The sequence below is a fragment of the Ammospiza caudacuta genome, chromosome 1 (assembly GCF_027887145.1).
Source record: "Ammospiza caudacuta isolate bAmmCau1 chromosome 1, bAmmCau1.pri, whole genome shotgun sequence".
In the NCBI taxonomy this organism is placed as follows: domain Eukaryota; kingdom Metazoa; phylum Chordata; class Aves; order Passeriformes; family Passerellidae; genus Ammospiza; species Ammospiza caudacuta.
The window spans coordinates 17763646-17786597 of record NC_080593.1 but is presented as its reverse complement, the minus strand read 5'-3'; the positions used below and the strand labels follow the sequence as shown (position 1 = coordinate 17786597).

The 22952-nt window shown below is 37.8% G+C and overlaps 1 protein-coding gene across 1 annotated transcript in view; it reads left to right on the top strand.

The window, feature by feature from the left end:
* The window catches only part of GPR158 (G protein-coupled receptor 158), a 185569-nt gene that overhangs the window by 92991 nt on the left and 69626 nt on the right, over positions 1-22952 (top strand). Inside the window, exon 5 of the mRNA XM_058809567.1 lies at positions 11444-11512. Within this exon, the coding sequence (XP_058665550.1) occupies positions 11444-11512 (69 nt within the window). The remainder of the gene's footprint in view (positions 1-11443; positions 11513-22952) is intronic.

Here is a 22952-nt window from a genome sequence, read left to right as displayed (position 1 = left end):
CAAAAATGAGAAGCTGAACAGTGATTTTGTAAGAAAAAGCATCAACAACAAAGTAGAATTCATCTGTGCAAGCAGTGATGTGTGGACCAAGGGAGAGCACAAACAGGGAATGACCAACTGCAGCACTGATTACATACAGCGTAAGGGTAGCAAAGCTGCTGGCAAGAAACTGAACATTTAAATAACTATGAATGAAAATCAGATTTTTTTTTTTTTATTTTAGACTATACATAGGGATAGAAATCCACCAGAGCCTTAGAGAAAACCAGCTGTGTTTTAATCATGTTTTTGTTAAAGTACTTGACTGTGGAAGGACATTACCTGCAAAGAACCTAAAAGGCTCATCTGTTATAAGGCTGCCTTTTCAAATGAATGGAAAGAAGAGCTGAAAATAACTGACCTTTGCACAGCAGCCTTCCACCTCAAACAGGGAGCTTTGGGTAGACTACAGCTGCTGTGAGGAATTTTAAGTGCCCTTAAGAAATGCCAAGAACCTCTGCTGGCACAGAGAACACAGAGGTTGATCTCAGCCATGGAGTGGAAGACATTAATTGCTACTTTGTGATGAAGGAGAGAAATGTGCTGCCAGGCTTGACTCATGCTAGACCTTTTCAGAAGGGTCTTGTTTGCTGGGAATTCTCATTCAGATCAATGCTAAAGGCTTCAAAGTGGTTGCACTAAAGCCAAACTACTTTGCCCTCATCTCACCACCTTGTGGTGCTGCCAGGGTCTGGAAAGAGGGGAACAGAGAGCGAGCATGGGGGTCTGGGCTTTCCATCTTCCTGCTGCACCTGTGCCCAGCGTCTCTGGATGTAAATCCAGCATTTCAAGGTAAAATTGGTAGTAGTGAGGACACTTGGAGGAGGTTGTTTTCAGCTCTGAAAAATAGTGGAAGAAATGCTTAGAATTCAACAGGGTAATTTGGAATGGTGTTATCATATGGCTTTAACAATGATGGACTGTAATAGAACCCATTGGAATGAAGGGCTTTGCGCTGTTCAAGACCATTTCCAATCTCAAATATTGGAAATCTTTAACTAAATGATGTTTTATTTTACTAGTTTTCTCCACCTCTGCCCTCCCCAACCCCCCTTTTATGAACATTAGGGAACTGATGGAAGTATAGAAATATAAATAATTTTAATGAGAGGAAGAAAATATACATCTTGAACACCAATCAAGGTAAATACAGTTAACAGGACCATATATGTCTAATCATTAACAGGACCATATGTCTAATCATCAACAGGAATAAATAATTCTCCCTCTCTTGAGGGCAATGTGGCAAATAAGAGCTACAGACTGTTTTAATATGGTTTTTATTCTGTCAAATACAGATTTTCATTTTGGAGTTCAGGGTGGCTAGATACACTCTGCCACCACTACCCCATTTTTTAATTTAGTGTAAATATATTTAAGTGTTCTGCTAAATATGATTTCAAAACTGTGAAGATATTCCCTAAGCAGTGCAATTTTAAATACTGCACAGAACTGCACATAGATGGAAAGGCAACATGGAAATTTATGCTGTAGTTCCCCTTTCTAATATTGAGAAATCAAGAATGTCTTTTCTCCGTTACTGCAGCCGCAATAGGATACAGTAATTCAGAATGAGGTAATCACAGGCTATTGATGTGTGATACATCTTTAAATATTAAAGCATACTGGCTTTGCAAACATACCTCTTTTTCTAATGTAAATCAGCCAATCCTTTTTCCTTGGTTTTTTACTTCACAGTGGCATCTTGATGTGCTTATGCCTGGATGGTTTTCATCTTTGGTGCACATTCTGCTTTTTTCTCCCTAGACAACAATTTCTGACATTTCAGCTGAAGTGGAAACTTGATAGAGGGAAGATTTTGCACAGATGGAGCAGCTGCCTTTACATGCTGTGCTGGTGGGCATACCTGATAGTTCACTCAGCATATACACATTCTGTGCAGTGCATTAGACACCCTTTCTTCATCCTGTCCTAGAGCGAGAACCTCGTTTCTTGTGATTTCTCAGGAAATTTATTGTAGTCTTCAGGCTGCAAGTTTAAATGCATTGCCGATGTTGTTTTCAAAACTGTTGTTTTTAGTGGAATTCTCATTTCCTTTATTTGCATGTCCCTTCCCATTTTTCTGTGTAGTTTAGATGTGCCTTTAGGGGTGCTGTGCTTTCTTAATTCCCACGTAAGTAACTTAAGAGTGCCATATTGGCAAGATAAGAAGTGCAGGGGCCATTAGCCTGCAGCAGCAGTTGAGTCTCAGGGAGGATGTACTGGCTGCTGGAGCTCCCAAAAACAGTAGGCATGGCTGCAGTGTTTGCAGGGTATTGTGTGTGTATTCACTTCATAAGGCCTAAGGTTTCACATGAATATGAATTTGCATTTAATTCAAATGTTTAGAGGCATCAAGTACTTGTGAATAGAAAAATAAATTACAGACACTGTGAAAACTAATGAAAACTGAAGTGTGAAGAAACTAAAGATCTAGATATGAAATATGTTCATTGATTTCAGTTCAGGCTTTATAAGGAAGAGCTAATGAGAAAAGCAGGATGGTAGGAAGCAAAAAAAAAAAAAAAAGTGCTCTAGATAGAGTCTACTCCTAATGGACAAGGTAGGTCATAAAATGGCTTTTCATCAATGCTCAGACATAACTCTAAGGATTCAAAAGCTGCAGTCTTCTCTGTATAGCTTTATATTAAGCCAGTGCTTGTCTCTACAAAGTTGAATTCCACAGCATCTTAGGGGGCCCAAAGGAAAACATTCATGGTTTTTCAAGGATTGTACTGCCTTCAAAGCGATGTCAATCAGCCATGGATTGTGATACAGTTGCTCCAGTTTGACACTGAAACAGGTTCCTTGCCATTGCTTTCTTAATGTTTTGCTGCATAAGACCCTGTGGACTGTGAATCATTGCTACCTTCTGTTCTACCAGTATTCAACAAAACTCTTCAGCACAGAGCCCCAAATTCAAATGAATGGAGCTGGTAGTGCACTTTCGGTCTAGGGTGCTGGCAAGGATATCACTGTCAACAAAGAAAAAGCTGTAGCAGCCTTGAAGGCCTACGTTCTTGTAAGTCTATTACACTTTGATTTCACTTTAAAAATAAATTATGAAAAATTAAGTAATTGAATGCTTGAATTCCAGCAAATATTTTCCAACAATGACAACTATTACCTTATAGAATAATTTTTCCAAGGTTGTTACAGAGTCATCAATTAAACTGAGCAAACTGCTCAGATTTTTGCTTGTCTGTTACTCTCTGATTCCTGCTAAGTCTCATATTTATAGCCCTTATAGAGTGTCTGAGTAGACTGAATGGCCTGTCACATGGTAATAAGCTTTCCCCACTGATTCTTTGATGCAGTAACTTCAGGACAGTTGCATTTATCTGGAGTTTCATTTGGGCTCCTGAATGGGCATTTACAGATTTGCTGGGAAGAGATTTCCTATCATGTCAGCAGAATAACAGCAACATTATTTATTTATCCTGCTATTTGTCTTGGAGTTGTATTCTGCTGTGAACCTTCCTTGTACAATCAATAGCAATAGCAAAGTCCCTGGTGGCTTGCATGAGGTCTTTGGCCTGCCTCCCTCTCCAAGAGCAGACCGATGTCTGAAGCAGACCTTGCTTTTTGTTTTAAGGGTCTAGTAGTAAGACCCCATTTTGATGTTGAAAAACCAGTTTAACTAAGAAGAAGCTCTGATGAAGATGAGAAAGTAGGGTTTTTTAGAAGTTTTACCCAGAGAGGAGGAAGAAGTAATGTAAGTTAAGAAGCAGGGAAAGAAAAAAACAGAAAAAAAATGTAACATGAGAACTTTCAAATAGTAGAAATAAAACTGTATCATTATTCCAGGAAAAGTCTTGCATTTTTTTACTGTATATTTGTAACTGCAAAACTTGTAGTTTATGGTAGACTGTTCAGAGAAACTTTATGCTGTTTTTAATATTTTGGTTGTTTGGTTGATTTTGGCTATATCGTGTGGTACGAGCTGAACAGAGATCACTGAGACTAAAAAATATTCCTGTTCTTCATTCTTTTCTTCACTTCTTTGGGTAAAAGTTGAAGGCTTTTAGGAGCAGGCTCATGCTGTCAACTTCTCATTAGAACTTTGTGCTATGAACACAGTCACATTGCTGTTGCCTTCCTTGTCACAGCCATGCCTCCCCCTGTCTGGAATAAAATCATGACATTTTTCTCTGCCATCTTCTCATCAACTTCAATATAGCAGAGAAGAAACCTTGATCTCCTCCTGCTTCCCCCTAGGACATCCCAGCTACTCCTTTCATAGTTACTGTAGCAACCTGCTTGTTACCAAAGGTCATTTTGAACTCTGGAGGTCTCTGTGTCTCTGGCTGTGTCTGAGCTGAACTCCTTCTGAGCTGAACTCCTTCTGGGCTCCCTTTTAATAAATGTTTTCTGCCAGTCTGCAGCCCTGTTTGTTGTCTCAGCTTGGTGTTTTGTGTCTTGACTATTGCCATGTCCTTTCAGCTGGCAGATGCAGTCACAGCTCCTGTCTGTTCCAAATGATGCTGCCCATGATTTACTGCTCTGCCACTTTCTGCTGTCCTCTTTGCATCTCCCTCTTGACACCATACATGCGCTGTGTATCTCTGGTTTTTTCAGCTCCCATATGTGCCTTTTTCTGTCTCCTAATTGAAAAGAAATGTCTGCTATTCCTTTGATGCAGAAGTGTCAACACCAGCCTGATCTTTTTACCTTTTCCAAAAAACATCCCTTGTTACCTTTTCCAAAAAGCACCCCTTGTTACCTTTTCCAAAAAACGCCCCTTGTTCCCTTCATGCTTTCCTCATGCTTGGTGGAAGCTTTTTGAGAGCATCCCCTGCTCTCCATGGCATGTCTTCAGATTCAAGTGCTGACAAAGTATTTAACTTAGAGAGGGATAATGATAGGCTGGGACTAACTACTAATTGCTAGTTCTGCAATGTGACACTGCCTTGTTGTTCCATTGCTCTTCTCATCTGCCGTGATCCATATGCTGTCCCGTGTCTTAACTTTGTGCAGACAGCACAGCCATTTTCACTAATTCCTTGTGCAGGGTCTGCACTAACATGAGGCTTCCCCAGGGCTGGGCCTTTCAGCAAAACATTGGAAGGAAGAATAATTAAGTTATGCATAACAGCATTTCTTTCAAAAACAAATGTGCTTTTATTTCAGTGAAACATAAATTCTGTGGTCTAAACTTAATGAAGGATTACTTAATAAATTCTGAAGAGCTGAAAAATCTCACCCTTTTTGGGATTAGGATTTCTCAGATGCAATCATAAAGTATTCATTTGCAGTGGTTTAGCAGTTGGCTCTTGTGAAGTAAAAGTGAATAAAATAAACTGGAGTTGGATTAAAAACCTTCCAAAGTACGAGGTTTTGACTGATCTGAAATTATTATAATGATTTTCATCTATAGTTAACTGGCCTTCTAAGTCATGAAAATAATGAGAATTTTTTTGACCTCAATCAGATTTATTCTAACGCTTCTCACATCATTTTCAGTTTGTTTCCTCTGAGATGTTATGAATCTTGAACTTTGCAGTCAGGTTGATTTTTTTTTCCTTTTACCATAAACTGTTTATTTCTGTGTGATTGAACTACAATTTATACAGGTGATTTTATTGAGCTGTGGTTTATCTTCTGTAATAGGTGAGGCCATGTTGCATAAGAAAGCTGAAATTTAGTTCAGGTATTCTGAAGCTATTTGTAACCTAACAGAGGAACATACTGAGCCCTGCCTCCTGCAATTTGGTTTCCTATTTCATCAGATTTTTTGTGTATTCAATTTAATCTCTTGGTGATTCAGTGATTAATCAATATTAAAGTGCACTTTATTCTTGAAAGTAATGTATTTGGATCTTCATTTAATTTCTCTGTTAATTGAATGCAAATCTAGTGAAACAGACACTTTAGGTGATCAAGATTTTGGATGATTGTCATTGTACATATTCATCTTTTGAATTAACCATAGATCTGTGGATAGACTGAAATTGAACTTAGGTGTTCACCTCATCACTGATTTTCTTTGATGTATATATTCACCACTATTTGAGGAGAAGCAGGTGTGTTGATCTAAGCAATATGTGCCCAAGGAAGGAATTTCTGCCCTTATAAGAAAAGATGTCCCTGGGACATTAACCATTTTTATTGTGAGGGTTCTTCACTAGCAAATACTGTTTTCTCAAATGTCTGTCTTGTAAGTGGTGTAGTGCAACTTAGATTCAGCAATGCCCATATTTCTAAATGCAGAACACCTTCCCTTCATCATGATTTATCTCAACAGATTTCGTTACTCGTATAACAGAAAGGATCAAGAGCCGCATGAATTGAAAAATTAAATATTTGGGGATTTCTTGGATGCCTGAAATCTTTTGTACTTGTAATGAAATTGCTTTTTGATTGATGGTCTTTGCGTTTCCTGATTTTTTTTTCAAGTAAAAAGTAAATATAATAATTATATTCTGTTTGAGCTCACCTATAACTAGTAATAGAAAAAAAATTGACCTTCATGTAAGTCTTTTTCAAAGGCTTGAAAGGGAAAGGAGAGAAGATGAGGATTATATTTATTTGGTTTAGGAGTACCGCACAAAACCTGCAAATGCCAGAAAATTCTGACAATTTATCAGTACAATTTAAGTGGCAGCCTGTAACTGCCACTAACCAATTTTGGAAAATTGGTCTGTGCTGTGAATATTTCTCTACTTGAAATCTTTATTCTGTTAGGAGGCTATGATTCAAATAGGTCAAAAATATTTGTTAGTGTGATCAAAGGTTGAGCAGGAGACACAATTTTCTCTTCATTATTTTACAGAGAAATTTTCAAAAGAGATTTCACTTTTTCCCCTTGAATTTTTTTTCCTGTAGTTAACTGGGAATGATTTGTTTGAATTTTGTACCGCAACCAACAATAATAAAATTAAAGCAAAGCCTTGTTAAGGAATTTGACATTTATGTTTTCATGGGGAGTGATCCTAATCAGCCCTGAATTTATTATCAAGACAATAAATAACTTATGACACTACTGTTATAGGGTACTAACTGAGGATTTAGAGGACTCCTTCCAGTTGTTTTCATGCCCATTCTTTGGTCCCCAGTACTCTTCCAGGTGTGAGCAGTATTAGGTTGCCCACCACAATGAAATGTAATTCCACTCTTTTCTGCAGCTCCTGATATCAGTGTCTGGGAGCTGGAAGTCCAACTTCTGTTTCTTAACAGAGGAGCCAAACATCTTGCTACTGCTCAGCCTTGGGGACAGAAAGAAGAATCTGTGCATTCTATTTCTTAAAAGTGAACTTTAATTGATATAAAATTCCTGAAATTTAGTTTTTCCACACAGCTCTTTCACTTAGAAAGATGAGTGTCTTTGTGTTTGGGAAAAGGTATATGGGATAAGACAGAGGGAAAGGTTCAATGGGCTTTAGAAAAACAGCTCATGGAAATCAAGACAAAAATATAGTCATACTGGAAAAAATTTATTTATTGGGAAGGTGTATTTTAGTAAGAGAAGCAACTGGTAATAAAACATTTCTGATCATGTATTTTCAACTTGACAAAAATCTCTTCTCAATTCTTTAATTTGATAGAAATAAAGAACCCCCTGTACCAGGAATAAAAATAATTTGAACAGGAAGGGTTTTCAGAGAAGTGAGAGACAGATTTGGGAATACAGGCCTGTAAGGTCCCATCACATCTCCCATTTCCTCATGTGCAGAGTGGGATGGATCTGCCAGACCTGCGCCACCAGTGTCTCCTGGAGCACTGCAGAGCGAGCACATTGCCCTCACATCTACCTTTAGCTGCACTTTGTATTGCTCTTCTTTTGAGACAATTTACATAGTAATTTTTCCAATCACCTCAAATATTTCTCTATATTTCCTTGCTTCTCTGTCATTCTGTCCTGTATCCATATGTGCTTACACATGGAGTGTAGATACACTTTCCAGTTTAATAAATATGAAGGTATTCAAAGTTGAGATTAAAGAAGAAGTGTATCTGTTTGTTTTTTTTTCCTCTAATGGTTTCTGATATACTTTATTTAACTGAAAGGCAAGCTCACATTCTGGTGAAACCACCTTTGTAAAAGGAAATTTTCTGTAAGTCACAGCCCTCTTTGGTCATTTGTTTTATTACAGAAGTGGCAAAACTGTTTAACAAAAGTGAAAAAAATCAAAATATGCCAACCTTTTCCCCTCACTAGGTTTCCATGGTACCACGCTCATATAATACACAGTGACATGTGGCCCTGGAGGAACCTGCAGTCTTCCTGGACTGACACCAAAAGACTACAGTTAATTCAGTTCAGTTAATTCAGTATTACACAATGTAACCAATACAGGATGACTTTAATTATATTTTGGCTTTTTTTTTTTTTTCTCCACTATGAAAATACTCTGACACTCATATCACTGATTTATGTGATGACATTCAGGAATTCAGTGATAATTAATGCTGTGTATTTCCTGGATTGTATTTCCTGGATTGCCTAGGACCACAGACAGTTGAAATGCAATCTCTTCTGTGCTTGTTTATACATGAATTCAGCTTTTATTTTGTTATGCTTGATGCAACTTGGGCAGCTACACTTTTTAAAATTTACCTCGTGTAGATAATTATTTAACATTTATTTATGACCCTTTAGCAGTGGCCAAGAGTCATGTATGACTTTCCTTTCTTAATGGGATTTTTCACAGAAATGGTGTTACTTTCTGAGTTTCAAGGATAAGGAATGACTGTTTATCCCAAAGGCTGCTAATATGGCCTGTATAGAATGGGTGAAAGCATGAATCAGACCTTCACAAACAGTACTCTTTGCAGACCTAGGTAAGTGCATGGTATAGGTAGCTAAGTATGAAAGTTAGAATGAAGCTAGAAACAAAATAAATTGCAGTATTAATTAGGTGTCAGCAATGTGTAACCATTGAGCGAGACAAGGAAATCCAGAAAGGACAGTTCTACTGACACAAATAAGTAAAGATAGAAATGAAGCCCTGAATGGGAGATGAACACACAGACAAAGTGGCAATAAACACAAGATGAACAGCCAGAGAAAGAAATAAATAAAATCAAAATAAGTGCCAACAAGCAAGACAGATGCAAAACACTCCAAGCAGCTGTTAAAAAAGAAAAGAAAAAATAAAAAAGAAAAAGAAGACAAGTATTACATCCAAGTGGAAGAAATTCCCAGTGCATGAAATTTCAGGGCTGTGTCCTTGAATGCCCTAATTTCTGTGAATTCCATTGGAGAATTTTGCTTGTGCAGCCTGTATAGGTGGACAGTGGCTGGTGGAGACTTTAGACAATCATCAATTTCCTTCATTAATTTTCTTAAAGGAGGAAGGAGCAAAGGCTTTTTTTCCTGAGGTGTGTGGGCATATTCACTGCTGTGTATGTTGCAGATGCCCATAAAGTGCATTTGTGATCCTGCCCCCAGCTGTGCCTTAGGGACCCATATTTGCAAAGTCTGTACAGTGCAAGATTCAGTTTTTGGTGGAAACACTGTTACTCACAGACTTCTGGAAATACCTGTATATCTAAAAAATATTTTTAATAAATTAATTTTGAAACTTTATGCTTTAGTTTGGTTCTCTTCTCTTTAGTTAATCCCTGTTTTTAAAGTTTTAGTGCTGGATAATTTTTTCTTCCTGGACTTCTTGGGCTGTAGTGGTCATTATGGAAGAAATAAAAATACTTTAAAATCAACTGTTAAAATAGCTCTTTTTCTTTGCAGTGAAGAAAGCCAACCAGTTCAAAAATGTAGTTTAGGAGAATTCTTATACTTCAGTTTATAACCATTTTTAAAAATTTTCTCTACACTTATGTAAAAATGTTTGTACTATTTTGTGTTGGAGGTTTTGAGCTTTTCTTCATCATTGTGGATAGCATTCATCTCTGCTAGTATGTATATTCCATTTGCCAAGGAATCCTGTTTAGAAGAGCAGTCATATCTGTAAACATTAGGTGAAACCCCCTGCTCTCCTTGTACCAAAGACTGAGGTGAAAGTATAGACAAAACCTGGATTCAAGCCCATTTTGAATTCCAGCATTGCTCTGTAAGCCACACTTCTTTTGGGGCAGGAAGCAGAAGCACATAGATAACATTCACAGAGAATGGTCCCTACCAGAGCACAGGTGAGAAAAAATCATGGGATAATTTATTATTATGGAAGAACTGGAAATGCTGAAGTTCTTTGTCCCAGCAGGTTATCTTATGATCATACTGCCCAGAAACAAGCTTGATAAGAAAAGACTGATCAGGATGTGAAAGACTTGTTTAGAAAGGAATGTCTACATGGGAGTTAAATGGATTTTAGATGGTTTATTTAATTTCCATCTTCTCTATAATGAATCTCATTTCAGTTGCTTTGTTGGTCATTCTGGTGTATAGGGATGCTTCGTACATAATAAGAAAAGAAAACATTTTTTAGTGGTTTGAGTATTTTTCAGTCCCATGAGCTCACTGACCTCTGCCTTGTATGATGTTGGAGCCACTCGTGGAAGGGAGGGCACTGGCATGATAAACAGCATTATCCCACCTCTCAGGATCTGCTTCTCATTGGCCTCTTCCCTTATGTGACTCAAACCCAGCTTCTTGCTAAACTAAGGCTGATTTGTCCTGGTCATCCTCTGGTGCTCACAGCCTCTGCACCTGGGCTGAGCCTCACACGTATCAGCAGAGCACTCCTGCTCTTGCAGTGCTTGATTCTGAGTCATTAACCCTCAACATTTCAGTTTCTCACAAGTGTTGATGTTTTGTCTCTAAGATAAGGCGCGGTTGCACTGTACGTAAATCATCAAACTTATTGGAATACACTTAAGTATTAGGAAAAATAATGGATTTTTTTAAATTTTAAGATCTAAGAAAACCATGTTGGTTTTCTTAACCAACAAGTGGTGAGGAAATGGCATAGTATTTTACAATCCTGACAAGTTAATGAATCAACGTCTTTGTGCAAAAATTTCAGGAAAAGTAGATACGCTTGCAGGCTAAGAGCACACTCTATATTCAGTAAAATTGTAGATTATTCATACTTATTATGGAAGCTAAGTCATTAAATGAGCAAAAATATTCTAGGGACTTACTGAAATTTAAACAATGCAGAACAAATTCTACAATTAAATTCATGTATCTAATTCCCATGATCCCTAAATCTTGACACTTGAGAACAAATTTAGCAATTTCAAATCATATCCAGGTGCAATACAACATCCAGGTAGTGTCTGTTGAATAGTATTTAACATAGGAAAAAGATATTTTAAATTTAACTTTGTAAAACACAACCATTGTAATGGATGTGTGATTTAAAGAGTGTGGAGCATGCAAGCATGGCAGACAGCTTAATAAACATTACTGTGGAAGTGTTACAAAAGTGAAGGTACCTTTATGAAAATGACACACAGAGAGAATTTTCTAATATTTTGTCTTTTGTTGGTTTTTGTCTTCTAGAGTATCAGGGCTTCAGGGCTGGTGCTGCTGGAAACCATTCTTTTTGGATCACTTCTTCTGTACTTCCCAGTAAGTCAAAATATTACTTAAAAAAATTATACCCTTGCCAATGTTTTAAAACACTTTATGAATGACTCTGGTAAAAATATAAATGTAAAAAATATTTATTAATTATTAGTTGAATCTGACTACAGAATGTGCTGTGCTCTTAAAATATTCTTAAAAACACTCAAATGTTTTACTGTATTTGTAATAATTCTTCATTTTCAATTTGGTAAAAATTTCCAGTGGTTTAATTGGAAGTTTTTGGGTGTTCTGGGTTAAGATGAGATTTTGCTTTGAAAGACAATACCTCTCTGATCTATGGTATGGGGGGAAAAAAGCAAGGTATGTAAAAGGAAGACACTGATTATACCAAATATTTCCCTGGAATGTAGTATAAATGAGATTAATTATTTCAGTGCATTACTGGCATGTATTTTGATGTTTCTGAAGATATGTGGCATCTTCAACACCCTATCTTGGGAAAGTAGATGGCATTACCCTTACCCTGTAAGTGGAAAAAAAGTAATTTCATAAATATACCACAAAACTCATATAAATACGTGTCCATTCTCTTTTCAAAAGTCCCAGGAAAGCTGAGCTTGTAATTTCCACATAAACCCAAAATAATGACTAGATAAAGCAAGACATTAAAGTGTATATTGAAGAAATTTGGTAGAAAGCATGCAGGTTGGGAGACAATCAAAGATGGAGTTCTGGACTATTTTAAAATATGTTTATGTTCTCTTTCCCTCAGTAGTCAGAATTTTTTGTGCTTTTATAGACCATCATGTAGTTACTGAAAGATGAGCTGGATAACAAAACTCTTCAGTAGCTGTAGAACAAGTAGGAAATAAACTGCAGTGAAATGTGTGAAGAATACTATAAGTAAACACAAACCCTAGTGGAATTTTTATACATTCTTTCTTGAATCGTTTTCAAGTTCTAAAGAAAAGGTGTGTGCATTTTCTAGGATAGTTTTATGTACTTTTTCATCCTTCACTTTCCAGAAGTCAGGGAAATTAAAGGTTTTGGTTTTTTCATGTTGGACAAAAGTTTTTTGCAACTTGCAATAAATACATCTCCCATGGGTTTTCAGAGCTTCTTTCATATTTCTTTTCAGTGAACAGAACAGAAAGCCCATGCACTGCTTCCTCAGCTGGTGCTGTGGAGCGTTGGCAGAAATTCATGGCATTGAGCATTATGCAAGGGGTTTCCTTTCATGGCTGTCTCCTCTTTGCTTTCTCAGAGAGCCCTGGGCCAGGCTGGCCTCCCCAGGCAGGGGCTCAGTTAGAACCAGTCAGTGACTGTACAGCCCCAGCTCCAAAGTGTGAGGAGCCTCACCATAGCCCATCAGAATCGTGTCTGCAGTCTGCTCACCTGTCACCCACCCTTCAGTTCATTTCCCAGTTCTTGTCTTGATCCTCCATTTGTTGTGATTCATGAAGGACAAGCATCCTTTGGTGACTGGCTGCTTCAGGTGCTCAGCACCTGGGACACTGGGATATTGCTGTGGAAAAAGGCTTCTCTCAGCAGGTGACTTGAAGGACCATGGTGTTGGATGCAAGAGCTGGTGACCATCCACAATCTTTAAATGCAGAGGGAGAAGAAAGGAAGTGATCCTGGGAGGGAGCAGTTCAAGAACCCAAGCATCCCCTCAGCTCTTCACTGACTTTTAAGCCTCTTTTTTTTTTTCACTGACATTAGGATATTTAATATACAATGAGTGCAAAATGAGAGTTTGACATATTACGTGGAAAAAAATTTTTGCTGGAGATTGCTGAGTAGCCCATCCCAGATGGGATGTAGATACTTGACCAGAGTTTATCTTTCTCTGCGGAGCTCAAGCTCCCCCTGTATAAAACTGACCACTGAGAACACATCCTATTGGAAATTAATAGGTAGAGTGTAAGACTTGGCTTCTCTCTTCTAGCAGTTTTATGTTCCCACGCTCTTTGCTGGGGCACTCTTCTTTCTTATACAGGGAATTACTAATCAGGCTGTTACTCCTACAGACTCAGGGAAAAGAAAGAGAGCAATTTTATCATTTCTATTTTGAGGGTTTTAGGGGAGGGATGTAGCAAATGTGATAGTGGGAGGTCCTTTGCATTTTCAGACAGAGAAATTAATCCTGATTTCACCAACCAGAAAAGTATGGTTTTGTAAAATCAAAGAAGATTGGAAAGTTCAGCTTTCCAATATCTCTGTCCCTCAATTAACTGCAAGGAATTTTTCATCAATTTCTGATGCAGGGCAAGACAGTGAAACAGTAGATGTGTGAAAGCTATAAGGCATAGTCTTTTTAAGAAAGAAAAGCTGCAAGGTGTGAATTATGAGGGGTGGGTCCTTGGAATGTGAACTGTTGATGTTTTGCTGTACATGGACAGAATCTAAATGTGCTCACCTGCTTATTGTCTGGGAAAGGAGCACAAAGCAGAGAAGAATGACACAAGAAAGAAAACCCAAGCTTTGAAAGAGTCTTGTTTTCACCAGCTGACATTCACACACATTCATTCATAGCAGGATGTAGAGCATATATTATCAATATACATGTTGGTCATAAGTCATGGACCTGCAAAGCAGATTTTATTTTTACTGGGTTATATTTATTTACCCCTTCATGTTATTTGGTGTTTTTATTTGCTTCCAAGAAGAATGGGGAATATTCTGTGACTTAGAGATGTGGTTAAAGACATAGTAATATGTGCCCAGAGGTCATTGTTTCAGCTGTTTGATTTGGTCTTCATTTTATGCTAGAGGAGTACAATAGAACTCTAAGACTAGTTAATATAGATCTCACATCTTATACACCCAAACTAGGCTGTGTTTTCCACGCATAGTAGGAAATGTGACTTAATGTATGGAATGGAGTTCATAAGCACCACTGCAGTAGGGTGTTGTCTTCTAACATAAGGCTGTTTTCCTTTGGTATCACCTCTTCTTCTGTTGTGATTTGGAATGTAAAATTAAAAAGCTTTGCTTTCACAGTCAACCAAGTGTGGAATTACACAGCTTGGCTTAGTGCATGTAACAATGTAAAGATACTTAGGGGTGGCATTTCAGTTCTAAATAACTGAAATCTCTATTCATTTGAGGATTCAGTGCAAAATTACACTCTTGTTTAAAAAACAAAATCCACTTAGATTTTCTCTGCTCTGCTTGAAGTCCTTGGCATCTTTGTTCTCCACTCTTCTACACTTCCCTAATTCTTTCTTTCTAGATCTGTTTACTCAGTCTGGCTTGGATTGTTTTGAGAGCCTTCAGCATACAAATTTCACTGGGTCTAGAAGGGGTTTATTCCATCTCTGACTTTCCCTACCCTCCAATTAAATGAAAACCAAAACTTACTTTGTTACATTGCTGAATTTCTTTCACTAATTGTTGTTGTTTTCATGCCTACATGCAGTAATCTATTCATAGTGTAACATCATTAATTGAAAAATAATATCACCAGTCAGCTGCTTTTGGTGAGAGAAACAGCTGTTACAATGCCCTTCTAACCAAATGGGAAGTGCAAATGATGGCCTCCACCTAAATTTATTATTCAAGTTCTGCTATACTCATAACAACACTGATCTTTCCTGAATTATAAGCAGGCAGATGAGCTTCATCTATTGCAAATGCATGGATTTTACTCAGAAGTTGCTGGGCAGCTCACATTTCTGAAGCTCTCATTTCTTATATTTTCTGCAATCTCATAGTAACATCTCTAATTTCCCTTAACTTAGTCTTTCCAATTATCAATGGATCTCCTCCAAATGAACACTAATTGATTTCTAATTGATTTTGTTTATATTTCTTTTTTCTTAGATTTTGAACAGAAAGCCAAAACCCAACCATCTTATGGATGAGTCCCTTAATTTCTGTACTTGGCATCTGAGGGGAGGAATCCCATTAATTTCCTTGTCCAGAAACACTATTTTGAAACCTTTAGACCTTTCTTGACTCCCTGTCTTGCTAATGCTTGGAACACACATTTCAAAGTTTCACACAAGTTTAAAAACTCTTTGGTTGCTACAAAGACCTTCAAGTAAAGTGAGCAGTAGCACGATGTTGTAAGAGAGTAGCCTGTTAATTGCATTGTAAGGGTGAGAACTCAGGTGATTTTAGACATCTGTGATGGACACAAGTTGAAAAATAGGAGATTCTGTTAAGATATCAAGAAACTTTTTAAACTGCTTGAATTGTCAATTACCAAAACTCTTTGTCAGAGTTTCTGAAATTTGCAGATGTCCGAACTTGACTGGGCCCAGGTCTGAGCAACGTGGCCTAGTTTTGGGCAGGGGCTGGACAAGATGACCTGCAAAGCTCCCTTGCAAATGAAATTCTGTGAGTCTGTGTTTCTGATGTGTGCATCCATAGCTGAGACAGCCACCCTCTGCTTACCAAATCCTGGAGAGGAACTGGGCCTTTTATGACTTGTTTTAGACTTGGGACTTGAGGATGAGGTGCATCATGGCCAACACTTCAGGGACTATAAATTAGATACTTGCCTCAAATAGTGATGAATTCCACCGTAGGCAGCTTGGATTATCTGCTATATTAAATAGTTCCCATACTGCTCATCTACATTGACTGAAACTCCAAAATACATACAATGGATTGCATGATATAATGATATAAAAGAATTTCTACAGTCAGTGATTAAAGTTAAGTGAGTATGATGATGCAAAGGCCAAGGGAATAATTTCTTCCCCATCTCGTCTCAATAATTTCTTCTCTTCCTCTGTTGATATAGTAGATAAGAAGTACTAAATTTAAATTCTAGCAAGTGAAAGTTTTTAGACAGAGGCTGAATCTTGTAACAGTGATGTCAGCTAGCTGATAAGATGGACTGGCTTTGGAGGCTGCAGAGTATCTTTTTAAACACTTACAGTTTTTTCTTTCACTCTTCTCTTCCCTTCCTTTGGCTAAAAAAAATAAATCCAAATTCATTACAGCTTTCCTCTATTTTTCCAAGCTGCAAATTATAAAAAGGCAATATTGTTATCAGTTTAGAGAAATGGAGCTGTGGGTTGGGGGGCATTGACTTCCTAATGCTCATGAAATAGTTGAGTAGTGAATCCTGGAGAAAACTTTGTGCTCAGACATCTTGTTGCATGTGTTAGGAGTTAAGATCTGTTTCTAGAGTTGTCTTACTCCCTCTTTCACACTCAAGCTAAAATCACCTACCTTTTTGTGTTATGAGAAATAATAGAAATTGGGGAGTCATGGAGCTTAGATATGGATATGCTTTTTTTTCCCCTCAAACGATCTGTACGTGCATTAGCATGGAAGAAATGAGCTGTGAAGTTTGGGAGCATAAGACTATGATAGGTCCATTAGTGATAACAGTCCTGAGCAGAACAAGGTCACTGGAAAGCTCTGGTTTTGACATTAATGAATGTGAAAATAGAACACTGTGAAATATTCTTATGCATTTGTCCCTCAAATAAGGGGTGTGTTACAAAAGCACAGTCACTGTTTATTCCATACATATTGATGTGCTCTGAGGCCAACTGAAAAATTTGCTTTTTCCTACACATTTAGCACTGCAAGTCTGCTCTGATATCCCAGATGTTTCAGACTAATTCTTTGTCAGGATATAACCACATTGCCTTTAGTCACAAAAGAGTGTTTAAGGTTTTTAGAATGAACACTCATCATTGTTCAGGTGAAGAACAGACCTGTCTTTGGTGTTCATGTCACTGAAGTCCAAGGACACGGTGTAAATATCTGCTCTAAAATAATCACTACAGATTTCCACAGTACCTTAGGAAGATTTTTTAAAATTTTATTTGCATCACAGTGGATTAGATATCCAGCAAATGCAAAAGTCAGGTTTTAAATACCATGGTGCAGAGATTTTATATGTACATTGTATGCTTGGCATAGAGGTGAGGGAACCAGGCAGAAGATGATGCAGTAGTTAGTCTCTCTTGGTCAATGTCCTGGTCAGATGAACATACTTTTTGGAGTTAACATGCAACCAGTAAACCAGTACCTTTTTTTTGAGAGCCAGCTTGCTTTAAATGCAAAAACCAGAAGTCAGCTGGTGTAGCCTCTGCATTAGAGGCTACAAAATACAGAAACCTCATAGGTACTGGAAACGCTTGTGTTCTTGCCCTGAACCATGCTAAGAAAAATGTTTATGACTGCTTTGACTGATAAGAAGCAAGCACTGAATATTTTCTGCTTTTTGAATACGTTTATTTAAAATGTCAGAAAAATAAGAATCATGGGATATTTCTTCATGGTTCTGTTGTCACTAATCTACATAGCTATACTAAAAAATTTTGGCAGGGAGGTAACTAGAGGCTGGTGTATATGTGATTATCCACATTAAGAACTGTGATTAGGCAGAGCTATATGTCATCTGATTTTAGTTACATATTGGCATCTCTGTGTATATGACAAAAGTTTAAAGTAGTGGAAACTCAGTCGAACTCTGCTAGAGCATAGTAGAGCTTTGACATCATAAATTCTAAGAGATTATACAGGTGGAATTTGGTGAGGAGTGTTTGTGTATGTTCTCTGTGTTTGGGTGTGTCTGTGTGCTGTGTTCCCAGGTTACCTTAAGTTGGGAGGGACCTCAAGAGGCCTCTACTCCAACTTCTGCACAAAGGTCAGCTGTAGGACTTCATACAAGACAAGGTTACTGAGGCTTTATTTTTATAGGTCTTAAAAACCTTCAGGGATGGAGACTACCCAATCAGGCGGTGTGCAGGCATGCAGTAAAGTCCCATGGTTGTAGTTTTTTTGGATAGTGATAAAATATGGGATGTTGCTGGACCATGTCATGGGACCTATACATGGCAGGCTGAAGATAGGTCAGTGAAGGTGCAGGTACTGATTTTACTATTCTTTCACATCTTGCTCATCCTTGTGGCATTACTTGTGATACAGTGACAAAACTCAATCTTCCCCTTCTGTGGATTTGAAGGTGCAGTAGGTATTGTAGGAGGGCATTGCTGGGTTTGTTACTCTGAGAGCTTTTTTTGAGAAGTTCAAAGGGCACATTTTTCAGAGTCTGGGTTTACTGAATAGCCAAGTATGTGTGTGAAGGGCTTGAGAGTAGGAGAGAAAAGGACAGCAGCCAGTGACCTTAGCCAACTGCTGCGTTGGGTTTTTGTTGACCCTTTTATTTTAAATTAATATCTTGCACTGCCAGCTTGTAGGCACTTATGTGGTACAGTCTTGCCAGCCCTTCATTCAGAGAAATTAATCTTGTAGAGAGGGAAGCAGAGAAAGATCTTGTGGTGTTTCCTCTTTACTTATAATTCCACTGAAGTAACTTGCATGAGTAAACTTATACATACAAGAATCCGTAGATAAAACTCTATATTAATACACTCTTTTCAAAGAAGTGATGTAAAACCAGACTGCAGTCCTGAAAAATATTGCACAATTTTTAGTCAGGGGATGTAAAATTTTTTTGATACAGCTTGAGTAGTAATGAATGCGTAAGTTAAAAATGTGCTACATTTGAAAAATGAAAGTGTGGGTAACTCTTTTCTGATCATAAAAAGCTTTGAAACACAAAAATTATCAGAGGGTAAAATGTGGGTGCATTCAAATGGAGGAAAATAGTGCTGGGACATATTCATAGTATGTTCCTTACTAAAGCCTAGAACCATGTTCTAATAATCCATCCTCATTGCTCTGCTCTCCAGAGCTGAACCTTTGGTGCTTGGCAAGCACTCGAGCAGGAGACCACAGCAGAGCCACTTCCATGCCAAAGAAATTCTGAGGAGCACCTGATTGAAAAAGTTTAATCAGTGAGAGTCTTCATTTGGCCCACTGTTTCTGCTGAATTGGAGTTAGAGAAGAGGAAGAAAGTCTTTTATATAACACTTCTATGTTTAGTCTTTTATATATCTATTACATAATTCCTGTTGGGTCTCAGGGCATATAAACTAGAAAGGAATGACTTTCTCAGCCAAACATTTTGATGACCTCATTGATCACTTGGCAAGTGAACTGAGTCAATAGCAAGATGCTTAGAATATGTTTGAATTTTTCTCTAGTGACTTAAATTTATGAAAAAATTGACACATGAAAAAAAGACACTCTCAGGTATTAGTTCAAAATCAGTGAAAAAACTTTTACAAGAAAGATATTGAAAGACACAATATTACATTTTTGTAAATTATAAAACCAAAGAGGCAAGTGGTTTTGATAGTATAGATGAGCCATGATTGAGCTGTGCCAGAAAGGAAAATATTAAAAATATTAGTCACCACATACATACTTTCAGTAGGGCATAGCCCTTGCATCAGTGGTTTTCCTTCTGTCATTAATTTAGTACCTGTGAGACTGCATGTTGGTGGGAGATAATTGTCAGTCATTCTTTTTCACTTATCCAAGTGTCTTTCATGAAAGTTGGGGACATGTTCCTTTTTTCCTATAAAATGCCTTTTCTCTTTGTTTACTCATGCTTTCATACCCAAGACCCAAGGAGCAACACCTATGGTCAAGTGAAAGGCCTCTAGGTTGTCTTTAATCTTGCTGAACTTGCTAGATTCAGCTATTACCTGCATTGTGGTTCTTGTGATCTGCATCAACAAGAATCTGAAGCAAAATGAAAGCAGAACCAATTAATGCTTGAGCAAGACTTGATAAGCTTAGATAAGCTGGTACTACCATGCTGTTTCTGGTATGAAATTGGGTGCACTTGTAAACCAATGCTGTCAGGGGGAAACTGGCAGTATGATAACTCACCATGCCTTGGAAAATGAGGTTGAAATAAGACATTGACCAGTATAATAGGCACAGGTGAGTAACAAAACATTATATCCTGCCTATTATCTTCCTTGTCACTTCACAGACTACTCTGCATCAACACAGACCAAAAGGTAAAGACAGAGTTTCCATCTCAAAGCCTGTTCCCTGTGAATAATACATATTCAGGATAATACAGGAACTGAATTATGGGGTTTTTCCTCCTTTGGTTTTTCTCCTCAGTCTCTCTTCTATGTATGAATGCATTAGGTATTTCCTAAGCATCTACTCAGATTTTAAGTGTTTCACCATGAAGGGTGATTAATGGTTAATGATTAGGAGAGATAAGAAATTCAATACTCAATGGAGAAGGAGAAGAGTTGATGTTTTTGGAAGAGATCCTTAAGAAAGGAGTTTTTATCCATCAGAGATGAGTCAGCCCATAGTCATTCTACAAGCTGAGAACTGAGAAGATTCAGGCAATGGTGTCTTTCTGGTTTATAATATCAACTGCTAGAAGTTGAGAGTTTGCAGTTTGCAGGCAAAAGTATATGAGAACTAGTGAAATCTTTGCACTGGAAAAATTTTACAGAATTATAATACTGATAGTACAAAGTTTTTATTACTGTGCATATGGCTGAATCATTAAAAGCAATGTAAAGAGAAAAGGAAAACAATGATAGTGAGAAAATAGAATAGAGAACTTTCCCCTGAGAATTAAAATACAGCAAAAAGTCAAGTATAGGAACTGGAAAATTAATCCAAAATTGAGCAACCAAACAGTATAGAAATGAAAACAAGACACAAATGGCATCTTGTACCTTAATACAGTCAGGACTCTTATTGTCACGACTACGTGTTATAGAAGATATTTATAAAACCACAGATTGTACATTCAGTACTTGTTCTTTGCTTGCCTACAGTTATTTCTCACTACTCCTTGCAAGATTTCTTCTCCTCTCCTAAAACACCACTTACGTAATTGTGGAATATAAATCTTTTATTCTTTCCTTTTGCTTCCTCTGTATTGATGTGCGGTTTCTCATCTCATATTTAAATTATGAACCCTTTGGTACAGGGATGTTTGGCATTGCTGCACTGTGCACAGCAGGGTCCTGATCAATGAGTAAGAATCACATTACAAATGACTGTTACTAATAATAACAGTGAAAGTATTTAAAAATATTTTTTTAAGGGTGTGAGCAAGGACACAGCTAATGGTGAATTTCTCATATCTTCAGAGGACTGGTAGCATACAACTGTTTTTATACTTCTAGAGAGTATAGGTACTTTATGAGAATTATCTGAGAATATTTGAGTTATGCTTGAAAAGATAAAAATACTGATAGAAAAAAGCCTAATACTGGTTCCATGTGAAACTGCTCTGCTAATTTATAATTTCTGCTAATTACTTACCCCTTGGAAAGTAATGATTACTGGGTTGCCTGTCAGGTTTGCTCTTATATATTGCAGACAGTAGAGGGTCCTTGCTGTATATGTCCCATGTGAGATTGACTCAAGGCTGGTGAGAAAGGCAGTGAGGCAAAAACCAGACAAAAATAAATCTAAGCATTTCCTTGGAATACCTGGAAACTTTATCAATGTAACAGTAATTTGTTAAAGTAATCTGAAAGGGTCAAATGCATTGGGAAATGCTAACCATAGTCATAGCATACACACACATAAATTCTAACATATTCTGAGTGTGTTGCACTGGTGCACGTGGGCAGATCCACCACAAAGGCTGAGTGTGCTCCTTGGGTGTGCTGCAATCTTGGTGCTTTGTGGTGGCATACACATGTGTTAGGAATTTCTGTCAGGAGAGCATTCCCTATGCTGCTGCCATGGCTGGCTGCCATTCCAGCAGCAGCGCTTCATCTCTGACAGCGTTTGCCCACCGAGAGGTTGTTACAAAGAGGTTTGGCTCTACTTTGTGGTGTGTACAAAATTTGGATAAGAAATAATTTTTCAGAGAGGCATCTTAATAGTTCTTTATTTAACTTATTTTTTTCTATTAAATTTATATTGATACAGTTTTCCGGTATGATCCAAACATTTTTGATCATTTTTACTGAAAGAAATACTTAAACCTGTTACATGTGTATCACACAGGGACACTATACAAAGTATAGTATCCCTGTGGGACAGTATACAAAGTATGCTGGTACTTATGCAGACTGTGATGAAGTTACTACAAGAAATATAAAAAGATAAGATAAAAAAAGATAAGAAATATATTGAACTATTAGTGAGTGTCCAAAGGAGGGCAATGAGGATGGTGAAGGGTCTTGAAGGGAAGCCATATGAGGAGTGACTGAGTTAATTTGGTTTGTTCAGCCTGGAAAAGAGGAGGCTGAGGGGAGACCTCACTGCAGCTACAACTTCCTTGTGAGGAGAAGAGGAGGGGCAGGCACTGATCTCTTCACTCTGGTGACCAGTGGCAGGACCCGAGGGAATGGCCTGAAGTTGTGTGAGGTTTAGGTTGGATGTTGAAAAAGGTTCTTCCCCCAGAGGGTGGTTGAGCACTGGAGCAGCTCCCCAGGGCATGGTCACAGCAGCAGCCTGGCAGAGTTCCAGAGGCATTTGGACAATGCTCTCAGGCACAGGGTGTGATTCTTGGGGCTGTCCTGTGCAGGGCCAGGAGCTGGACTCAGTAATCCTTGTGGATCCCTTCCAAATCAGCAGATTCTGTGGTTCTGTGATTCTATGACTTTTAGGAAAAAAGGTAAAGGAGGTTATGTTGGCATAAGGAAGTCCTTTCCACACT